The sequence below is a fragment of the Cryptosporidium ryanae genome (assembly GCF_009792415.1).
Source record: "Cryptosporidium ryanae isolate 45019 chromosome Unknown contig_8, whole genome shotgun sequence".
In the NCBI taxonomy this organism is placed as follows: Eukaryota; Apicomplexa; class Conoidasida; order Eucoccidiorida; family Cryptosporidiidae; genus Cryptosporidium; species Cryptosporidium ryanae.
This window is the reverse complement of record NW_027125486.1, coordinates 256,849-273,127: the sequence shown is the minus strand read 5'-3', so window position 1 is coordinate 273,127 and position 16,279 is coordinate 256,849. Positions and strand designations below refer to the sequence as shown.

At 33.4% G+C, this 16,279-nt stretch overlaps 9 protein-coding genes across 9 annotated transcripts; 5 read left to right on the top strand and 4 right to left on the bottom strand.

Annotated features, from left to right (window-relative positions):
- Positions 1-1,157: 1,157 nt before the first annotated feature.
- On the top strand, positions 1,158-2,462 carry FG386_003508 (RSC6/BAF60A protein with a SWIB domain; the record flags this gene model as incomplete). Its single annotated transcript, XM_067342970.1, has 1 exon — positions 1,158-2,462. One exon carries the CDS (start codon positions 1,158-1,160, stop codon positions 2,460-2,462), a length of 1,305 nt encoding a protein of 434 aa, XP_067199197.1.
- A 350-nt stretch (positions 2,463-2,812) lies between these two features.
- On the bottom strand, positions 2,813-3,193 carry FG386_003507 (60S ribosomal protein L35; the record flags this gene model as incomplete). The annotated part of the gene is made up of 1 exon (XM_067342969.1): positions 2,813-3,193. The coding sequence occupies one exon, from the start codon at positions 3,191-3,193 to the stop codon at positions 2,813-2,815; it is 381 nt and encodes a 126-aa protein (XP_067199196.1).
- Positions 3,194-4,724: 1,531 nt separating this feature from the next.
- FG386_003505 (uncharacterized protein) lies at positions 4,725-5,285 on the top strand (the record flags this gene model as incomplete). The annotated part of the gene is made up of 1 exon (XM_067342967.1): positions 4,725-5,285. One exon carries the CDS (start codon positions 4,725-4,727, stop codon positions 5,283-5,285), a length of 561 nt encoding a protein of 186 aa, XP_067199194.1.
- Positions 5,286-5,919: 634 nt separating this feature from the next.
- On the top strand, positions 5,920-8,754 carry FG386_003504 (uncharacterized protein; the record flags this gene model as incomplete). The annotated part of the gene is made up of 1 exon (XM_067342966.1): positions 5,920-8,754. The coding sequence occupies one exon, from the start codon at positions 5,920-5,922 to the stop codon at positions 8,752-8,754; it is 2,835 nt and encodes a 944-aa protein (XP_067199193.1).
- Positions 8,755-9,141: 387 nt separating this feature from the next.
- On the bottom strand, positions 9,142-9,918 carry FG386_003503 (POP4 like ribonuclease P protein subunit; the record flags this gene model as incomplete). Its single annotated transcript, XM_067342965.1, has 1 exon — positions 9,142-9,918. The coding sequence occupies one exon, from the start codon at positions 9,916-9,918 to the stop codon at positions 9,142-9,144; it is 777 nt and encodes a 258-aa protein (XP_067199192.1).
- Positions 9,919-10,193: 275 nt separating this feature from the next.
- FG386_003502 (uncharacterized protein) lies at positions 10,194-11,903 on the bottom strand (the record flags this gene model as incomplete). Its single annotated transcript, XM_067342964.1, has 1 exon — positions 10,194-11,903. One exon carries the CDS (start codon positions 11,901-11,903, stop codon positions 10,194-10,196), a length of 1,710 nt encoding a protein of 569 aa, XP_067199191.1.
- A 542-nt stretch (positions 11,904-12,445) lies between these two features.
- Positions 12,446-13,524, top strand: FG386_003501 (uncharacterized protein; the record flags this gene model as incomplete). The annotated part of the gene is made up of 4 exons (XM_067342963.1): positions 12,446-12,530; positions 12,653-12,726; positions 12,791-12,856; positions 12,910-13,524. The coding sequence occupies 4 exons, from the start codon at positions 12,446-12,448 to the stop codon at positions 13,522-13,524; spliced, it is 840 nt and encodes a 279-aa protein (XP_067199190.1).
- A 165-nt stretch (positions 13,525-13,689) lies between these two features.
- FG386_003500 (ULP1 like protease with a chlamydin like cysteine protease domain) lies at positions 13,690-15,006 on the bottom strand (the record flags this gene model as incomplete). Its single annotated transcript, XM_067342962.1, has 1 exon — positions 13,690-15,006. The coding sequence occupies one exon, from the start codon at positions 15,004-15,006 to the stop codon at positions 13,690-13,692; it is 1,317 nt and encodes a 438-aa protein (XP_067199189.1).
- A 720-nt stretch (positions 15,007-15,726) lies between these two features.
- Positions 15,727-16,260, top strand: FG386_003499 (nucleolar protein; the record flags this gene model as incomplete). The annotated part of the gene is made up of 1 exon (XM_067342961.1): positions 15,727-16,260. The coding sequence occupies one exon, from the start codon at positions 15,727-15,729 to the stop codon at positions 16,258-16,260; it is 534 nt and encodes a 177-aa protein (XP_067199188.1).
- Between the last annotated feature and the right edge of the window lie 19 nt (positions 16,261-16,279).

The window sequence follows — 16,279 nt, the reverse complement described above, 5'->3', positions numbered from 1 at the left end:
TAATCACTCTAATTCTCTTTATTAAACTTAGGCAAACAAGCTTTACAAACAAAACTTGACTTCACTTAACTTTATCAAATTCCAAGACTCAAATAGAGATGTAGAAAATATATTTCAAAAAACACTACTTAAAATGAAATTGCTAAAAAACGAGAATTTTAAGGCAAAGAACATGGAAAAAATTGATCTGAATAAAATATTAAAAATGACACCCGAAGAATGCAAACAGCACCAAGAAAGAATCAATAAAGAGACAAAGCTTACTGATATGGAAAGTCTTGTTGCTTGTCTTGTTGCAGATTGAATTAAAAATACAAAAGTGAAGTTGTGAACTGCTCATTAGATAAACACCTATTTACGAAATTCAGATGATACTTTTTTGCATCTATCCTAATTCCCTATACTCGATAAATTTAGATATTTCAATGCACTGTGTTCTTATTTCGCTTAGTAAGATTCACATTAACGGTAACTCTAAGACATCATTTATTATGTCACAAAGCTAACAATATTTAGCTACACTACGGTAACTTATCTGATTCCGCAATAACTAAACAACAATTACTTGAGCTTCTGTTCACATGCTAAATTTCTCTACATTAACTATACGAAAGAAAAAGTACATGGCGCTGGCGGTAAGTCCCTTGTTATATATTTGTTTAATACATTTATTAATATTAGAATATGTAGAGTTAAAGTTAGTTTCTCTGTCGGAAGAAATTAAAGTTGTAATTTGAATTAATATAACTACTATTAGTTTTCGATTTTTTAAACAAGTTAATATACAGAACTTCATATACTACCTATCTAATTTTTTCCAGACTCTTTTTTACCTTATAATTCAACTTTGATAATTTTAAGCAACTAAATAAAGTAAACTTTAACATAAAAAAATACAGAAACAGAGCAGCACTCAAGTAAAATACTTGTGGGTGAATGCAACATTCAAGTAAACTGAAAGGGTTCAATAACAATAACAATTGCACCAACTAGAAGCATATAGTAATTGATATAATTAATTTTATTATTTACCACTTACATGATTCGACTATACAGATTTGTTTTTATCTAAAGACGAGAGATAAACTAACTTTTCATTTAACTACCAATATTTGGGTACACAATAAACTTAATTGAGATAGAGTTAATCGACCAACATGGTGAGACTTCCGGAAAGCATTAAAGAATTTTCAGAGGAGCTGTATAACCAATATGAAAACCTTTTGGAATACGAAAAACTGTTAGATGAGTCTATACTTCAACAAAGATACTGCTTGAGTGATGTGTGGTTGACATTAATGGATGATAAGAGTATAAGATGTTACCGTAAGAAACTGCGAGTACATATATTCAACACCTATGAAAATCAAAAACCAGCAGATATAGAACTCGAATCTTTTAACTTGGATAATGACTGGACGAGAAAAGTGCCTCCCTCTTGGACTTTAAAAATACAGGGTTCTGTTATTCAAAGTGATACCTCTTATTCGCCTAAATTTACATCATTGTTTTCGAAAATAATAGTGAATTTGTCTGATAAAGAGACAATAGTATGGGACAAAAAAAATAGTCCAATTCCAGAATGTGACGGTATCGAAGTACACAGAATTGGTGATGAAGAGAAAGATATAGACATATTCTTTTTTATAGACTACAGAACACCACATTACAGTTTATCTAAGGAATTGGAAGAATTTGTTGGTCTTGAAATTGCGAGTTTACCTATAATAATCAAAAGAATATGGCAGTATATAGAAGTAAATGGTCTGAAAAATACACAAATAAACCATGATAGTGTTAAAATTGATGAATATTTAAAAAATTTACTTTCTTCAGAAAGTGAACATATTCAATTAAAAGATATACCCGAGTTGTTAAAAAGACACTTATTTCCACCTAAGCCTGTAAAAATAAAGCATAGACTTTCATTAAAAGGTGATTGGATAGACAACGAGTCCACTTATGATTTTACTATAGATTTAACTGAGAACGTTCCCGGTGATATTACATTATGGTTTCCAAATATGTCAACAAGAATTCAAGAAAATCCTGAATTTGCTACTATAAGTAAATCCTTGGAGGGATTATATCATAAGAATCAGAATATACTCTCGAAGATATACAGTTCATACAATAAAATGAATTTTTATCTTGGTTTTTCTAATAACCCTACAGAATTTATCCACTCTCTCCTTACAACTAAGCACTTTCAATTATATAGCAACAATGCCATTAATAATATTCTATCAGATCCTAATGCTATTTACGAATATCAAGTTGCAGACAAATATGCAGAGTACTATAGACAACCTTGGGTGCCAAAAGCTATACAAAAGTATCTTTCGTGTAAAAATAGGACCTTTGAGGAGCGTGTAAACAAAACTATTTCTTCCATTTCTGCTTATGAGAAAGTCAAGAGGAGAAATGTATTTAATCCTGACATAAAAAACAATCAAGTATAATTCATATTGCAACATTCAGTGTTCACTCCCTTTTTCTAACTTAAGTGACGGCAATTATTGTTGTTATTTTTGTTAATTAGCTGGACTACTTACTATATTAACTATGTTTACTTCCGAACACTTTGTTTTGTGCTTTTCGTTTCTTAAAATTATCGCGAGTTAAATCTGTATAAAAACCGACACAGAAGAAGTGAGATACAGAGACAATTAACACTACTAGTGGTGATGGTATTGCTATTCTATAATAGTTATACTACCTCTGTTGATATAAAGAGACGATGATATAAGACTATTTATTCCAATTTCTTAGAACGTCCGAAACAGATGCCGATTTTTCATTTAAAATTTGTTTATACAGTAATTGCAAATTTTCTCTTTGGAAAGTTCAAAGCCTTTTTACTAGCCTTAACAGTCATCTTTTTAGCTTGATTTGGTGTCAATGCACGTCTCTTTGCACGAGTTAATTTTTTCCTTAGATCCAAAGGAGTATATTTTGATCTTGCGTACTTCTCCCTCAAGTTCTTGATATTTCTCTGAGAAAATATCGTCAGAATACGTGCAATACCCTTTCTTACCACACTGATTCTTGATAATTTGTTTGGAGCAGTACCGGTGGACTGAATTACACGGAGACTAGCAAGCTCCTTCTTTAGTTCACCTATTTTTGTCTCAAGATCTTCATTTGACAACGAGACCAAGTGCTTTATTTGTAATCCTGAGTTCTTATTCATCTTCCTTTCAACACCTTTTAATTATATATTATATATGTATTTTTAAAACAACTATCAATTCAAAAAGGATGACAATTGATATTTAAAATTCTCTTCACAAATATATATTTATACAGGTATTTATTTACGTTTTTATCCTTGATAATTTTTAAATTTATTATTTAAAAATAATATACCGGTAATTTAAACGGACCGGTATATTATTTTATATAATCCGTCTCAACGCGCCAACCTGTTTCATTGTATGAATTTTCTGTAAAAGAAACCAATACTCAACTTACACGCCTAGCTGCTAATTTGTCACCAAAATAGACCAACTTTTAGGTAACTACAAGACCAGTTTTTTTTGTTTCATTTTTATCAGGTTTAAATGTCATTTGCGCGTATTCTGTTATTTCAAACTATTTTCGTTGTTCTCATAAACACTACTACTTATCTTGGCTTGCCGCCATTTACTTGTGGTGATGCCTGTGTTTTTAAAGACCTGCAACAATTTTGGATTTGAAATATTTTTTCCTAACTTGTTCCGTTATTTATACTTTGTGTGTTGTTTTGAGTTCAACAATATGGTAACCGTTTAACTGACTTTTTGAAAGTCAATATTTGCAGAATTCCGAGCTAAATTCAAAGTTCATCCTCCATTGTCCCTTGATGCAAGGACTGCCTTTGTGTTTTATAAGCCAGCATCTAAACAGGAATGACAGCGGGGACCCTTAAAGATGTGAGCAGATCAGCACAGTAAACAACCTAAAGGGAGAACATGGAGGGGAAGTGATCATACACGATAAGGACACGCAATCACAGATGCTATTTAAGGTATTTGTTACCTCCCTTTTTTCCTGCCTCTTTTTATACCAAGATTTCCTTCCTAAAATCGTTGAAACGTAGTAAGGACTCTAATCATATACATCTAATGTTTTCAACTATGTTTTAGATAGAGACGGCAATGCCTAAGTAAAAATGATAAAACGTGCATTCTATTTTCTCTCAGTACATGATTTTAATACTGAAAATATGATGTTTACACTGTGTGGACGAATTAAATAAGCTTTTTGTATTCAATTACATATTTTAAATAACCAATAGTTTAACAAGAAAATATATTTACGCACACACACAGACATATCTGTAGAATAATACACGCATATAAATTGTACCCTTTTCTCCTGCAAACCTGAGAATTAAATGATATAAATAAACACATATAAAGCATTAAAGCAGAAAGTAATCTGTCTAATTATCGCTTTTAGTCCCGTATATTAAATTTTAGTCATGTCTCCATAAATATTTGCTAAAAAAAGGTAAAATGTGTAATGTTAAATAAAAAAGCTATGTTGGCGCCTAAAGACTATACATTTAATTTGGAAAAAAACATCAAATACGCATATTTAGATTGAGTGTAGTATGGGGAAACGAATCCACAAAATTCAACATTCACAAATATAAAGTGGATTCAGATTAATACTCAAGTACATACAAACTATTAACTTTAGGTTTTATATTTTGATTTCATATTGTTTCTTTGGAAAAAATGAATACAAAAACTTTATTTTCAGTTCTAATCTTGCTTATAATAGCAGTTATCGCCAACTCACAAGATTTTCGTCACTCACTTAGGTCTGTGCAAGCTGAGAATTCTTCTGAATCTTCGGAACACAGTAATGTTTCAAATCAACAAAACTCTGAGGAAGAAATTGTAGAGGAAAAGGAAGAAGAAGAAAAGAATCCTGTCGCTCATGTTGCAGAGGAGACAGATGTAGTACCAATCGCCAAATCAGCTGAGCCAAATGCCGAATCCCAAACTAACAAGGTAGAGCCTAGAAGTGGTGAAGTACCTTCTCAATCAAGTGAAGAAAACACTTCTACAAATAATGACGCTGCAAATCATCAGGAAAACACTGACAATTCTCAAGATGGAAATGGAGAAGAATCCAAGAATAATATTAAAAATCGTATCACAAATATTTGGTCCAAATTGAGCACAGGAGCTAAAACTGGTATTATTATTGCTATTGTTGTGGTTGCTATCATCATTATTGGTGGAATTGTTCAGTGTTTCTGCATATGTAAATCATGTTTATGCTGTTGTTAACCCGCAAAACAATTTTTGGGTGATTTTGGGATACTAAAGAGGAATAAGGTCGGTTCTACTCTCATGCACTAACATTCTGTTTCTTTTTGAAAATTAATTACCTTAAATTCATTTTTTTAATTAACTTATCTGTGTGAGAACAACTAGACATGAGTAACTTTAAATTTAACTATCTTTTTTATTCTGCAATACTGTGTTCCATGTTGATGTTCAAATAATTTGTTTGGAGTGTGAGTGCTTATGTCAGTTATGTATTTAAGTCAAAGATTATTACACTAAAATGAAAGTGATAAATTACTTTTCTCTTGCCTTTTTGGTAGGTTTCTGCAATTTTCCTTTAATCACTAAAATGCATGGTAATAATAATGCAAAGAGCGACCGTTGGAACATGGCGCCTTCATGCAAAATTAGAGTACCATGGTACTATTGCATGCGACAAATGAGATCATAAAAAAATAAAAGAGAAAAGATAAACACTTTAAGTAGAATTACTGATTTTTTGATAATTAATTTAAGGACGCAAGAGTACTTTTGATCAGAAAGGTACTGTACAAGATTGAATATTAGTTCAGTGAGAGTGTTGGTGGGTGAAAGGTATAAAATAAAAAGTGTGAAACAAATATACTTCGTGATCATGTTCTTGTTTAACAACAATGTCCACACTGGAGATTTATTTTCTGGCAGGACAAATAGAGCGCACAGTAATGTAAGTCATCAGCCCCAACTGAGAAATACATTGTGCAGTGTAGATAAACTATCATTAAATGGAGGTATAAACAGTAGTGTTTTGCTAAATTCAGGGAATAAAGGTTTTATAAGTGGAGCTACTGGTTCCAATAGTCTCTATATTAATCCCAACGGCGTTTCTGCAGGCCAAGCATACATAGATCAGCTAACACAGTACAACCAATACCTGCAACAGCTACTAATAATGACGCAAAACAAACTGCAGGACTATAATTTAAATATGCAGTACCATACGCAGAGTATTCAGAATCATATTCAGAATGTAGGCTTTATCCAGGGTGTCTGTGGAACTAGAGGAATTAATGGGGAGGTGAATGGTATTAAACAAATGGTAGCTTCTGTCTCGCCAATTTATTATGGTTCTCCAATGGGTAATTACCAAAACATTAATAGAAACGGAATTTGTGCTGCAAATGTTGGAGGCGAATATTATTTCAATATGGGAATTTGTTCTGATTCAATAAACAACATAGCTCGAAATTTTGAGGGGAATTTGGTTTTCGAAAATAAAAGTGGTATGCAAGAGGAGGGTTGTTACGGGGAATACGACATTCTGCTTTTGCCAAGGTGTGAAAACAAATTAACGGTGAGAGACGTGTCTCATAGTGAGTTGAGTTTAAAAAGCAGTTCAAAGAAAGAAGACGCTGAAGTTGAGGTAATAATAAAAAACGGAGATAAGAGTGTTGAATTCGATTGTTTGAAAGACGAATTGCTCAGCGAGAATAAGATACACTGCGATAAAAAACTTGCCAATGAGATAGAAGTGGATTTGTATGAGAATGAGGGAAACATTAATAATTCGGGATCTTATCAGCTAAAAGAGGGAAGAAACTCCTGTGAAAGCATTCACAATTCACAATTCAAGGTACAAGTCGAAGATAACAGTAGCCAGCTTGCTTTTACGAGCGAGGAAATATGTCAGGAACTGGTCTTTGACTTTGAGAACAGTGAATCAAAGTGCAATGATAAAGAAGGCAGTAAACAAGATGAAAGCGACATCAGTGAGAAGCGTAAAGGTGAAATAGAGATAGATGAGGACTCCTTGTTAGTAATAAAATACAAAAACAACGGTAATATAGAACAGGATTTGCTAAACATTATGGAGGGAAACATGAACAACTGTGTAATTGATGGCAATTCATACTACAACGAGAATATTGTATATGGTTACCAGAACCACATATTTACTGTGAATAACCATCCAGAAGTGGTTGAAGTCATAAATGGTAATTTACTTAGTGTTGAAATTGGAACAGAGAGCGGACTTGGAATTGTTAGAGAGGAGGAGGCTAGCTTAAATCCCGTTATTCCGCTAGAATACGTTGAAAACAGCAACATTGAGATTGGAGTCCCGGCTGAGTCCGAAATACAGGAATTGGAGGAATATCGTTGCATTAACGAAGAAGAGAGCGAGGACGAAACAAGTCAGTTACTGAATGACAAAATTGGAAGATACAACCTTTTGCTGGAAAAAATTAACAAAATTGAAGAGATGAATATACTAATGAAGCAGGTAGTTTTGAATGAGAAAAGAAGATACTACGACGAATTAAGCGATATAGAAGGCCAGAGGAGCGATGAATACAAGGAGGCAAACGAAAACTGCTATTTGAATGAAAATGAAATTGATTCTCTTGGATTAAGAAACTCCTTTGAAACTGTTAGAGATTATTACAAAAGCAATTCAACCGTTTTGTTTTGTGATGATAAGGACGATAACATGCAAATACCGGATGAACATACTGCTCTTAAAATGAGCTCAATGAGTGATATTAGCAAGAATAATGAAGTAAATGCGACTAGTGACAAAAACTATGAGAGTTTTGAGCATCAATCTATGAGAGATATCGTCAAGCAAAGTTGTAAGAAAGCTTGTGATGAAGAATGCGGTGGCACACACCATGTTAAAGACCAGATGAACAATGTTGAATCAGAAAACGGGTTCAAAGGAAGTGAGGAGCAGATGGAGGACTACATTAGAACCATAAACAGCTACTTCTCAAGCCATGTATCGGAGAGCAGCTGTGAGTCGATTCTGAACACACAAAGGTGGGAAAAGAAGTACCAAACCGCAATGAACTCTCTGAAATTCCAAATTAACCAACAAGAATATGAAGAAAGTGAGAATGAGGATGACAGGTTGAGAATGAAAAGCGCAAAAGAAAGTAACAATGCAAACTCCTCTCTAGAGTCTTCATCTAAAAAAAAAGAATTTGAAACCAGGCAAGAAGGGATAGTAGAAATGTGCAAAAATACAGAAAAAGAAACGAGTGTGAGTAGCAATGGTCTTGAAATTGTGAAGGAAAATGGTCTTGTGATCATAAATAGTTCACTAAGTATTGAAAATGATAATTTAGATAGAAAGACAAAAGACAATGCTTATGTGCCTTCACCATTAAGCATTGAACAAAAAACAGGTACTACACGTGTTTTTGGGTCACAGGACAACTTTAAAATAAGGGACAACGAAATACTTGAGAGACTTTCGCAATGCAGAGTGATTAATTCAAAAAGCGTAAGGAACTCATCAACAGTGATTCCGTCTAAATATACAAATACTGAGTTAAACCCGTGTAACCAAAGATGTTTTGGCGAAACTGAAACCAAAACCGCTGACACTCAAAATCTTGGGTTTAGATCCTTGATAAACAATGGGATTAAAGTAAAGGTTTCCGAGCTAGTAAAACCAAGGATAATAAAGAAGAACTCTAATTTAGGATGATTCTTTGCTTTCTATAAGGCAAGTATGATTCAAGTCTAATCGCATTAAAGCTGAATAATCAATTAAAAGCGTTTTACAAATCACAATAACATAAAGGGGAGGGGAGACGTATTCATTCGCGTTTAAGTGTCGACAAAATAACTAAACAAATGGTCTAGCTATGTACATACCCTTATATCTACCTATGCATTTGCGTAAACATTTACCTGTATGTTCATTCCGCTACTTTTAAACCATCTATACTTTAGGTCATGATCCAGAGTAATAGAGCAAGAGATTAATAATGTTTAATGTGCCACTATAGTTGCGTTTCTATTTAAATGCAATAATGTTATAATCAAAGTGCCATTTACGTTGAAGCTTATAAGAATTCGCTTCTATTCAAAATCAGAGAATATTCAAACTTTCCTTGTGTCTAAACTTGTGTTTTATTCTCTCACTCGGATGATAACACAGTTGAGTACCATACAAAACAATTACGTAATTATTGAATTCCATTGAGAAAATAGTGTGGTTTTTCAACAAAGTTCTAGGCTTGTTGTCTTTTGAAATTACCAAAAACGTCTCTTTTGTCTCTTTTATCACAATTCCTTCTACATTTATACACTCTTTGTTTCTGCTAGAAATTACTTTAATTATACTACCGTGAAAATCTGCCTGTGATACAAATTGTGAAAGTTGCGATAACTTGAGCTTCCCCTTTCTGCCCTCACCTCCAGTAAGTCCCAGAATATACTGTTTCCATAAACTGTGAAGAGGAACGAAATGAACGTAACCCAAGTTCCTTTTTCTTATATCGTCCAAAACGTCAAAAAAGCCCTCATTCCTTTTAATTTTGTGATTCACAGGTCTGGACTTGCTTTTAATCAGTTCACCGGAGTTGTTGTTGACGCTCATTCCGAACCCCTTAACCTTGTCCATTCTTATTACCTTCGTAGACACCCCAGTTATTTTTGGATTTAACCCTTCCGTACCAAAAATCCCTTCTTCCTCGGTGCAAACCTCCAAAAAGCTTTTGATCTCCTTTCGTGTCTTCTTCTCTATTTCGCTCATCCTGTCAAACTCTACAAAGAGGCTTTTTCTGTAGTTATCTAATTCCTTGGTATCATTCTTGTCGAATACATCGTAAATTGGGTGTCCCCTTTGCCCGTCCAAACCACTCATCTCCCCGTTATTCACTCGCTCACTCCGTTCAAGATATCGGATTTCTCAAGTCAACAAACATATAACCGCTATATATGCAGACTTACATAAATACACCTCTTTGTGATTCTCCTCTATCTCCAGTATGCTGTCAAAATTATTAAATGGCTGGTTGGCGCCTTGCCGATAATTCAGGTTATAGTGCATGTTAAATGCATTTTAAAAATAGCGTGGATTTTTACACTTGTTTAAATAGAGATAGGCAGAAAATATTATTTCCTTACCTCTGCTGTTGCTTACCTATAAGGAGATGACTTACGCCGTAAATTATCTTTTTTAACTCTATTCTCAAAACTTTGCCAGTATTCGGAAATAAACAAATAACGCTTTCCCTTTTCACCATTAATATCGAAAAAGTCTTGGAGAAAGCTGTGCAAATCTCGCCTTGGAATATGATTAAAAAGTAAGCTTATCGTTGAAAAAAGGAGAGGCTCTCTGGAAAAGTATGACAGGGAGGAATGGTCATCACCACTAGTGTTGTTTTTTGTAGTAAAGTAACCCCAAAAAACTGATCTTCCACAGAAATTATGATCTAAATCTTGCGTTGACACTGAGTCCTGGCTCATATGTGGCGCTAATTCAGAGTTTTTAATGTAGCAGACCTCGTTGATTTCACCAATTACACAAAGTAATGTGTATACTTTAATCCTCAACAAGAGCATTTCTGACATTTTATTCCAGTGTTCAGGACTCCCAAAGTTGAAATATCTGTAGTATAGTTGTTTCTTAATAATCATATTTTTTAAAGTGTCTATAGACCTCCTAATTCCAACACAGTTAACACTGTCAGAATGAGAACCGCTTTCGCCACTAAACGTGTTGGACTCACTGCCATAATTTTTAATAAAGTAATGTACAAGTTTATGATAATACAGTTGGTTTTCGTTGTGTTGAGGAGAGTTATGTTCTGATAAACCAAAAAAAAGACCGTTGGAGTTGAAGGCCTTATCTAAAACTTTTACTTTTGTTAAAAACAAGGTGAAATTTTTAAGTGAGTGGTATAAATCTCTCCAGTGGTTTACGTTCCACGGAGATGTGTTAACACTATCCACTACAGATTTGAATAGCAAATGATGCAAAAATCCGCCTTCATCTTGGGTAAAGTTTCCTTTTTGCATAACAAAACACCTAATTGTTCTATTTATGTTGCTTTTAAAGGGATTGCAGTTGATCCTTTGAAATAACATTTTGTCAATTTCCTTCTGGTTTGAAATAAGGGCTTCTACGTAAGCTTCACTCTCATTTTTGTCATTCTCATCCGTTTCAGACTCGTTCTCAGCTGACAATTCATTTCCTTCCAGTGCAATAACTTTGTTTTTCGATGCTGAATTCAGTTTATTCAAAATATAAGAAACAAAGCTGCTTGAAATAAAGAAATTTGAGTTCGAAATGAGGCTTCTGAGAGTGTTTTTTTTTAGGTATATATCAATCAACTGTCTTGGAGGAACTATTCTTTCGCATAAAAAAGAATTCATACACCTCCTCACATCCTCATTCGAAATGTCCTCGTCCCTTAATACAACATTGTAAAGTATGTACAATAAGTTTTTGCTTAGTCTCCAGTGAATGCATTTAGACTCCAGATTTTGCAACGTACTGTTCTTGTCTTGATCCTTTAGTATATACAACGTGCAATACAACACATAGTCACGAAATATAACATTATGCTTTCCTATATTGCTTAATAAAAGTATCCAGCCACTTTGTGTCTCACTATTCACAAACTTCTTCAAAACGTTGTCTATACATTGTAGTATCTCTATAGCAGTCAAACTTCTATAATGCTCAGACCCTACGCTTGTAATTAGCAGTAAAAGAAGTTCAAGTATCACGTTTTTATCTTTAGATGTATTCAATTCCCAGTTAATTATGTGAATAATCTGGCGTCTCAAGGTATTAACTATTCCCAAATTTCCTCTCCCTCCCAAAACTATTTTGGATTCCATTTGCCTCGTATTTTAGCTTTAAACGTACACTATCATCCACAATCTAATGTTAGGCATGACCTCTATTTCCTCGCCTCCTAATACAGTACATCCCACTTTCCTTCGCAAACAAAGACAGCTTACCTATCTAAGTAAAAGTGAATTCCAGTTTCAATTCTTTTTCACACTCTTCATACATCTTTTTACCCATCCTTTCTAGTCTAAAACTTCACGTAATATATACAATAAATGCATTTGGCGCCCAAATGTATTTTACATACAAGGCAAAAAACCAGTATAATAAGTAGTAAATATTTCTTCAGATAAATACGGTACATTTGGAACAAGAGAGCTCTGTTATAACTTTCAACTGTTTCTGAATTCTTCTCCGTTTTTGGACTTCAAAGCCTATTTTTCCAGGCTTTGTTTTGATATTTTATTTGTGCGAAGAAGGCAAGAATAGTAGCAACTGCTTAAATCTGAAACAAAAAATACTCGAATACATCTCTACTTTCCGTGTTTCCATGAGTTCCTCCTTTTTTCGCTGCAGAAAACAATAAACTATGGATGAAAAATACAAAATAAGTCAAGACTGCGGACTACTTCTCCCGGGAGAAGAAATCCTATCAAACTCACAAACTATAATAAGTAAGTTTATCTATAATTTCCACTGAAAGTACTTCTTTGGTGTTTGTGATGCTGGTTAGATTGAAATACGTTTCATTACACTTTTACTCTTCGAATATGACTAACTATTATCTATTTAATAGACAAAACCGTAGGTATTAACTGCAGAAGTCCAATTTGGCCACACGAAGATCATGTATTTACATACAAAGGATGTGTAAGTTATTCTTCTATGGACCAAGTTAAGTAATTATTTTTCACTCACTTTTACTTAACTTTAGTACATTCCAAAAAGAGGAGATGTGGTTGTAGGCACTGTTACAGGAAAATACGGCGATTATTATAGGGTAAGTTTATTTAATTCAGCTGTGTTATTTTTTCTCATTAAACTCAACCTCAGGTCTCTATAAATTGCGCCTACAATGCAATTATTTCAGACATGGCATTTGAAGGAGCAACTAAAAGAAATAGACCGAATATTTTAAACGGCAATCACATCTGTTGTAGAGTGTATTATGCAGATGCAGAAAGCGGTGAAATAGAACTAACATGCATTACTCCAGAGGAAAAAAGAACGTGGTCAAATAACGAAAACTATCTTGGAGTTCTCAAAAACAATAACAGAAGCAATTCAAATTCAAGTCATATAAGTGACTTTAACAGAGAAAGAACTTGCATTAGAGATGGAATGACAGTTAGTGTTCCGCTCTCAACCACTAGTATACTACTGGCGGACAAGTGTTACTTATTTGAACTTTTATCTGAATACTTCCCCTATGAAGTCTGTGTTGGACAAAACGGGGTGGTCTGGTTCTCCGCTAATTCATATAAAGAGATGCTCTTGATATTAAGTGGAATTAAAATTATATCCAAGTGTAACAAGGCACAGGTATGTTTCTCAGTTAATTTCCTAATTACTTTGTCACGAGTAATATGGATATCGATATTTGCTACTATAGCAAATAAACTAGCAAATTTATCGCTATTAACTTTAAAAAGCTCCAAGTTGTATTGAGTAAATTCTGGGAAAAAATACAATCCTCTTAATACACACCTTTAGAGAAACGGTATTGATCGCTGAAGGCTAGAAATAACTAAAAAATTGTATGTACTAACAGCAGTAATAAATAATACAAGATATTAAATCTTAGTGAGCATACACTTTCTGGTATATTTTATGTTATTTCTCTTTATCTATTTCCCTTGCACCTCTGTTTTCCAGAAAATAATTCTTATTAAAAGAACACATCGAAAATCTTTTCCTAATAAAATCAGAACGTCTTATTAAAGATGAATGTTTAAGTTCCTTATTTTTTTCAGTTACATGCATTCCGATATTGTCGTCAAAAATGCAGACTAGTCTATTTCTAAGACAGGTGTCATTTGTCCAATTGGTATTGCAACTGATAAAATCTATCACCTTGGAGTAGGCATTTCTTCTATTACTTATCCATCTAGTGTTAAATATTGAGTTCTTATCTGTGCACCCCAATTTACCTTTACTTTCAACACTCATATTGTTAAACATTTCAGTACCTAAATGAAACAATAAATGTATATATTCAATTACATAAACACCACAATCAAAGCTATTTTCCTGGTACGGAACATTCTTAGGTGAGTGTAATACAAACCAATCACCTAAAAGTCTATCCTGATCCATCTTTAATATACTGTCTGGACTCTTTATATATATGTCTTCGCTAGAAATATACTTTAAATACACACTATTGGTGTAATACTCAACATTTAGAAAGCGTATTATTTTTAATACTTGCTTCTTTTTTTCAGATGTACTCACATTTCTGTTTCCGAGGGAATCCATGCACACTATCCATCCCTTAGATGAATCTTTTATGCCATCACCACAACTATTTCTGTTTTTATCATCATCACTCCGTATTTTAAACCTGATTCGCGAATTTCTTAACTCAAACATTCTCCAAGGGTAACATACAATTATTAACCACCAATGACTTGAGCTACTGCAATGCATCGGTATTACAATTACGTCACTTAATAATATTGGTGTATTCAGTTTTTTTAACCACCTCCTTATACACATATAATCATCCAAATTTTCTCTGCATCCGCTCAATATAGTGCTAAAAAGACTAGTTAATACACAATAATCCGCTCTGTTACTTGATTTATTCTTGTAACTCACCATTATTTCTTGCCCTTTTTTGGTATCTATTTTCATTTTCTCCTCATCATCTAAACATTCCGTTTCTGTTACAATATCCACGTATTCCTCAGTCTCTAAATCTATTACATTCCCATCATTCCTTAAACAAATTTCTTTTGCTAGTTCTAAAAAGAAATCTATCGTTAGATCGTCCAAATATTCGTTTTTTAGTATTTGTCTTACTGCTTGCTCCTTATATATGCATATTCCATTTAATTCAACCTTCTCACATGTACTTAAAGACTTGCATTCGCTTTCCTTTCCATTACGCTCATTTTCTGTTTTGCTTAAACATATCCTTCCGCTCATTTAATTCTGTTTTATTGAAAACAAAAAATATCCCAAGTATTCAAAAACACGTACTGTTCAAAGCAATAATTGTTGCAAAACTAATTTTTATCGGTACAATTTGTATCGTCTTTCTTTTGCCTCTGGGTTGTATACTATCCTACTTTCGCATCATTAAAAATTGCTATAGCATTCAACTTTGCTCGTATGTGTATATCAACAAAATTACCTCTATTCTTCTTTCCCCTTTAAATCTTCAATAAGTCCTATCTCATCGAGAAGGGAAAATTAGGCCATTAAACAACTTGCTCGGTCAACATAGCATAACGCAAAGGTCTAACAGATGATATATCAATGCGGCTACCAAACTCCTTTGTAAGACACAGAAATGGGTTCCTCTTTTTAAAATACTCCTTTTTTGACTTTAATCCTTGGCCCATATATTTGGAATCTGTTTGCCCTTTTGTTTTAAACACTAGTTCCTCACAAATAATAACATTTTACCGCCAAAGAGACCCGCCAGAGCCAAACGCAAATCAATAGTAATATATTACATCAAGTCCGGACTCGAATGAAAAATAATAGCAATAATAAAGAAAAAACAAATAACAGTAAAGGCTTGTTAGTTATAATCTGTTTTGTATCTGAGTAATTTTCGACTTATCTATTGTCGAAGCTGAACAACTGAACCTCATTTTTGTATATTCCCTCCTATATCGGTTGTCATAAACAAAGAAAAATATGGGTAAAGATAGTAAACTAGTGACGAATGAAAATAAAATAGTTGAAAACGACGGATCTGATGCGGATAACAACGGGAATGGTGAGATTGAAATATTAAACAAGTCGCCTATAGCAGATCCCATATTTACAGGTAAACTGCTTGAACGTTGCCTCAAATTACTCAAGAAGGTACAAGAGTTTGAAAAGGAATGTAACAAAGACAAGACAGGTAAGAAAGAAAGATTTATTAAAAGAGGAGTTAGTGAAGTCACAAAGTCAATTAGAAAAGGACATACCGGAATCGTTTTTTTGGCCTGTGACATTCACCCAATTGATATAATTGCTCATATTCCGGTGCTTTGTGAGGAGAAGAACATTTATTATGGATATCTCGGTAGCAAGAAAACATTGGGGACTATTTGCAAAACAAAAAGACCTGCTAGTGCAATAATGATCTCACTTATTAATGAAAACAAAATCAAAGATAAACCATTTTATGGTTCGTACAATAAAGTTATATCCGGAATTAAAAAAATACATCCTTATTTATAAAATAGTATCTTTATTATTA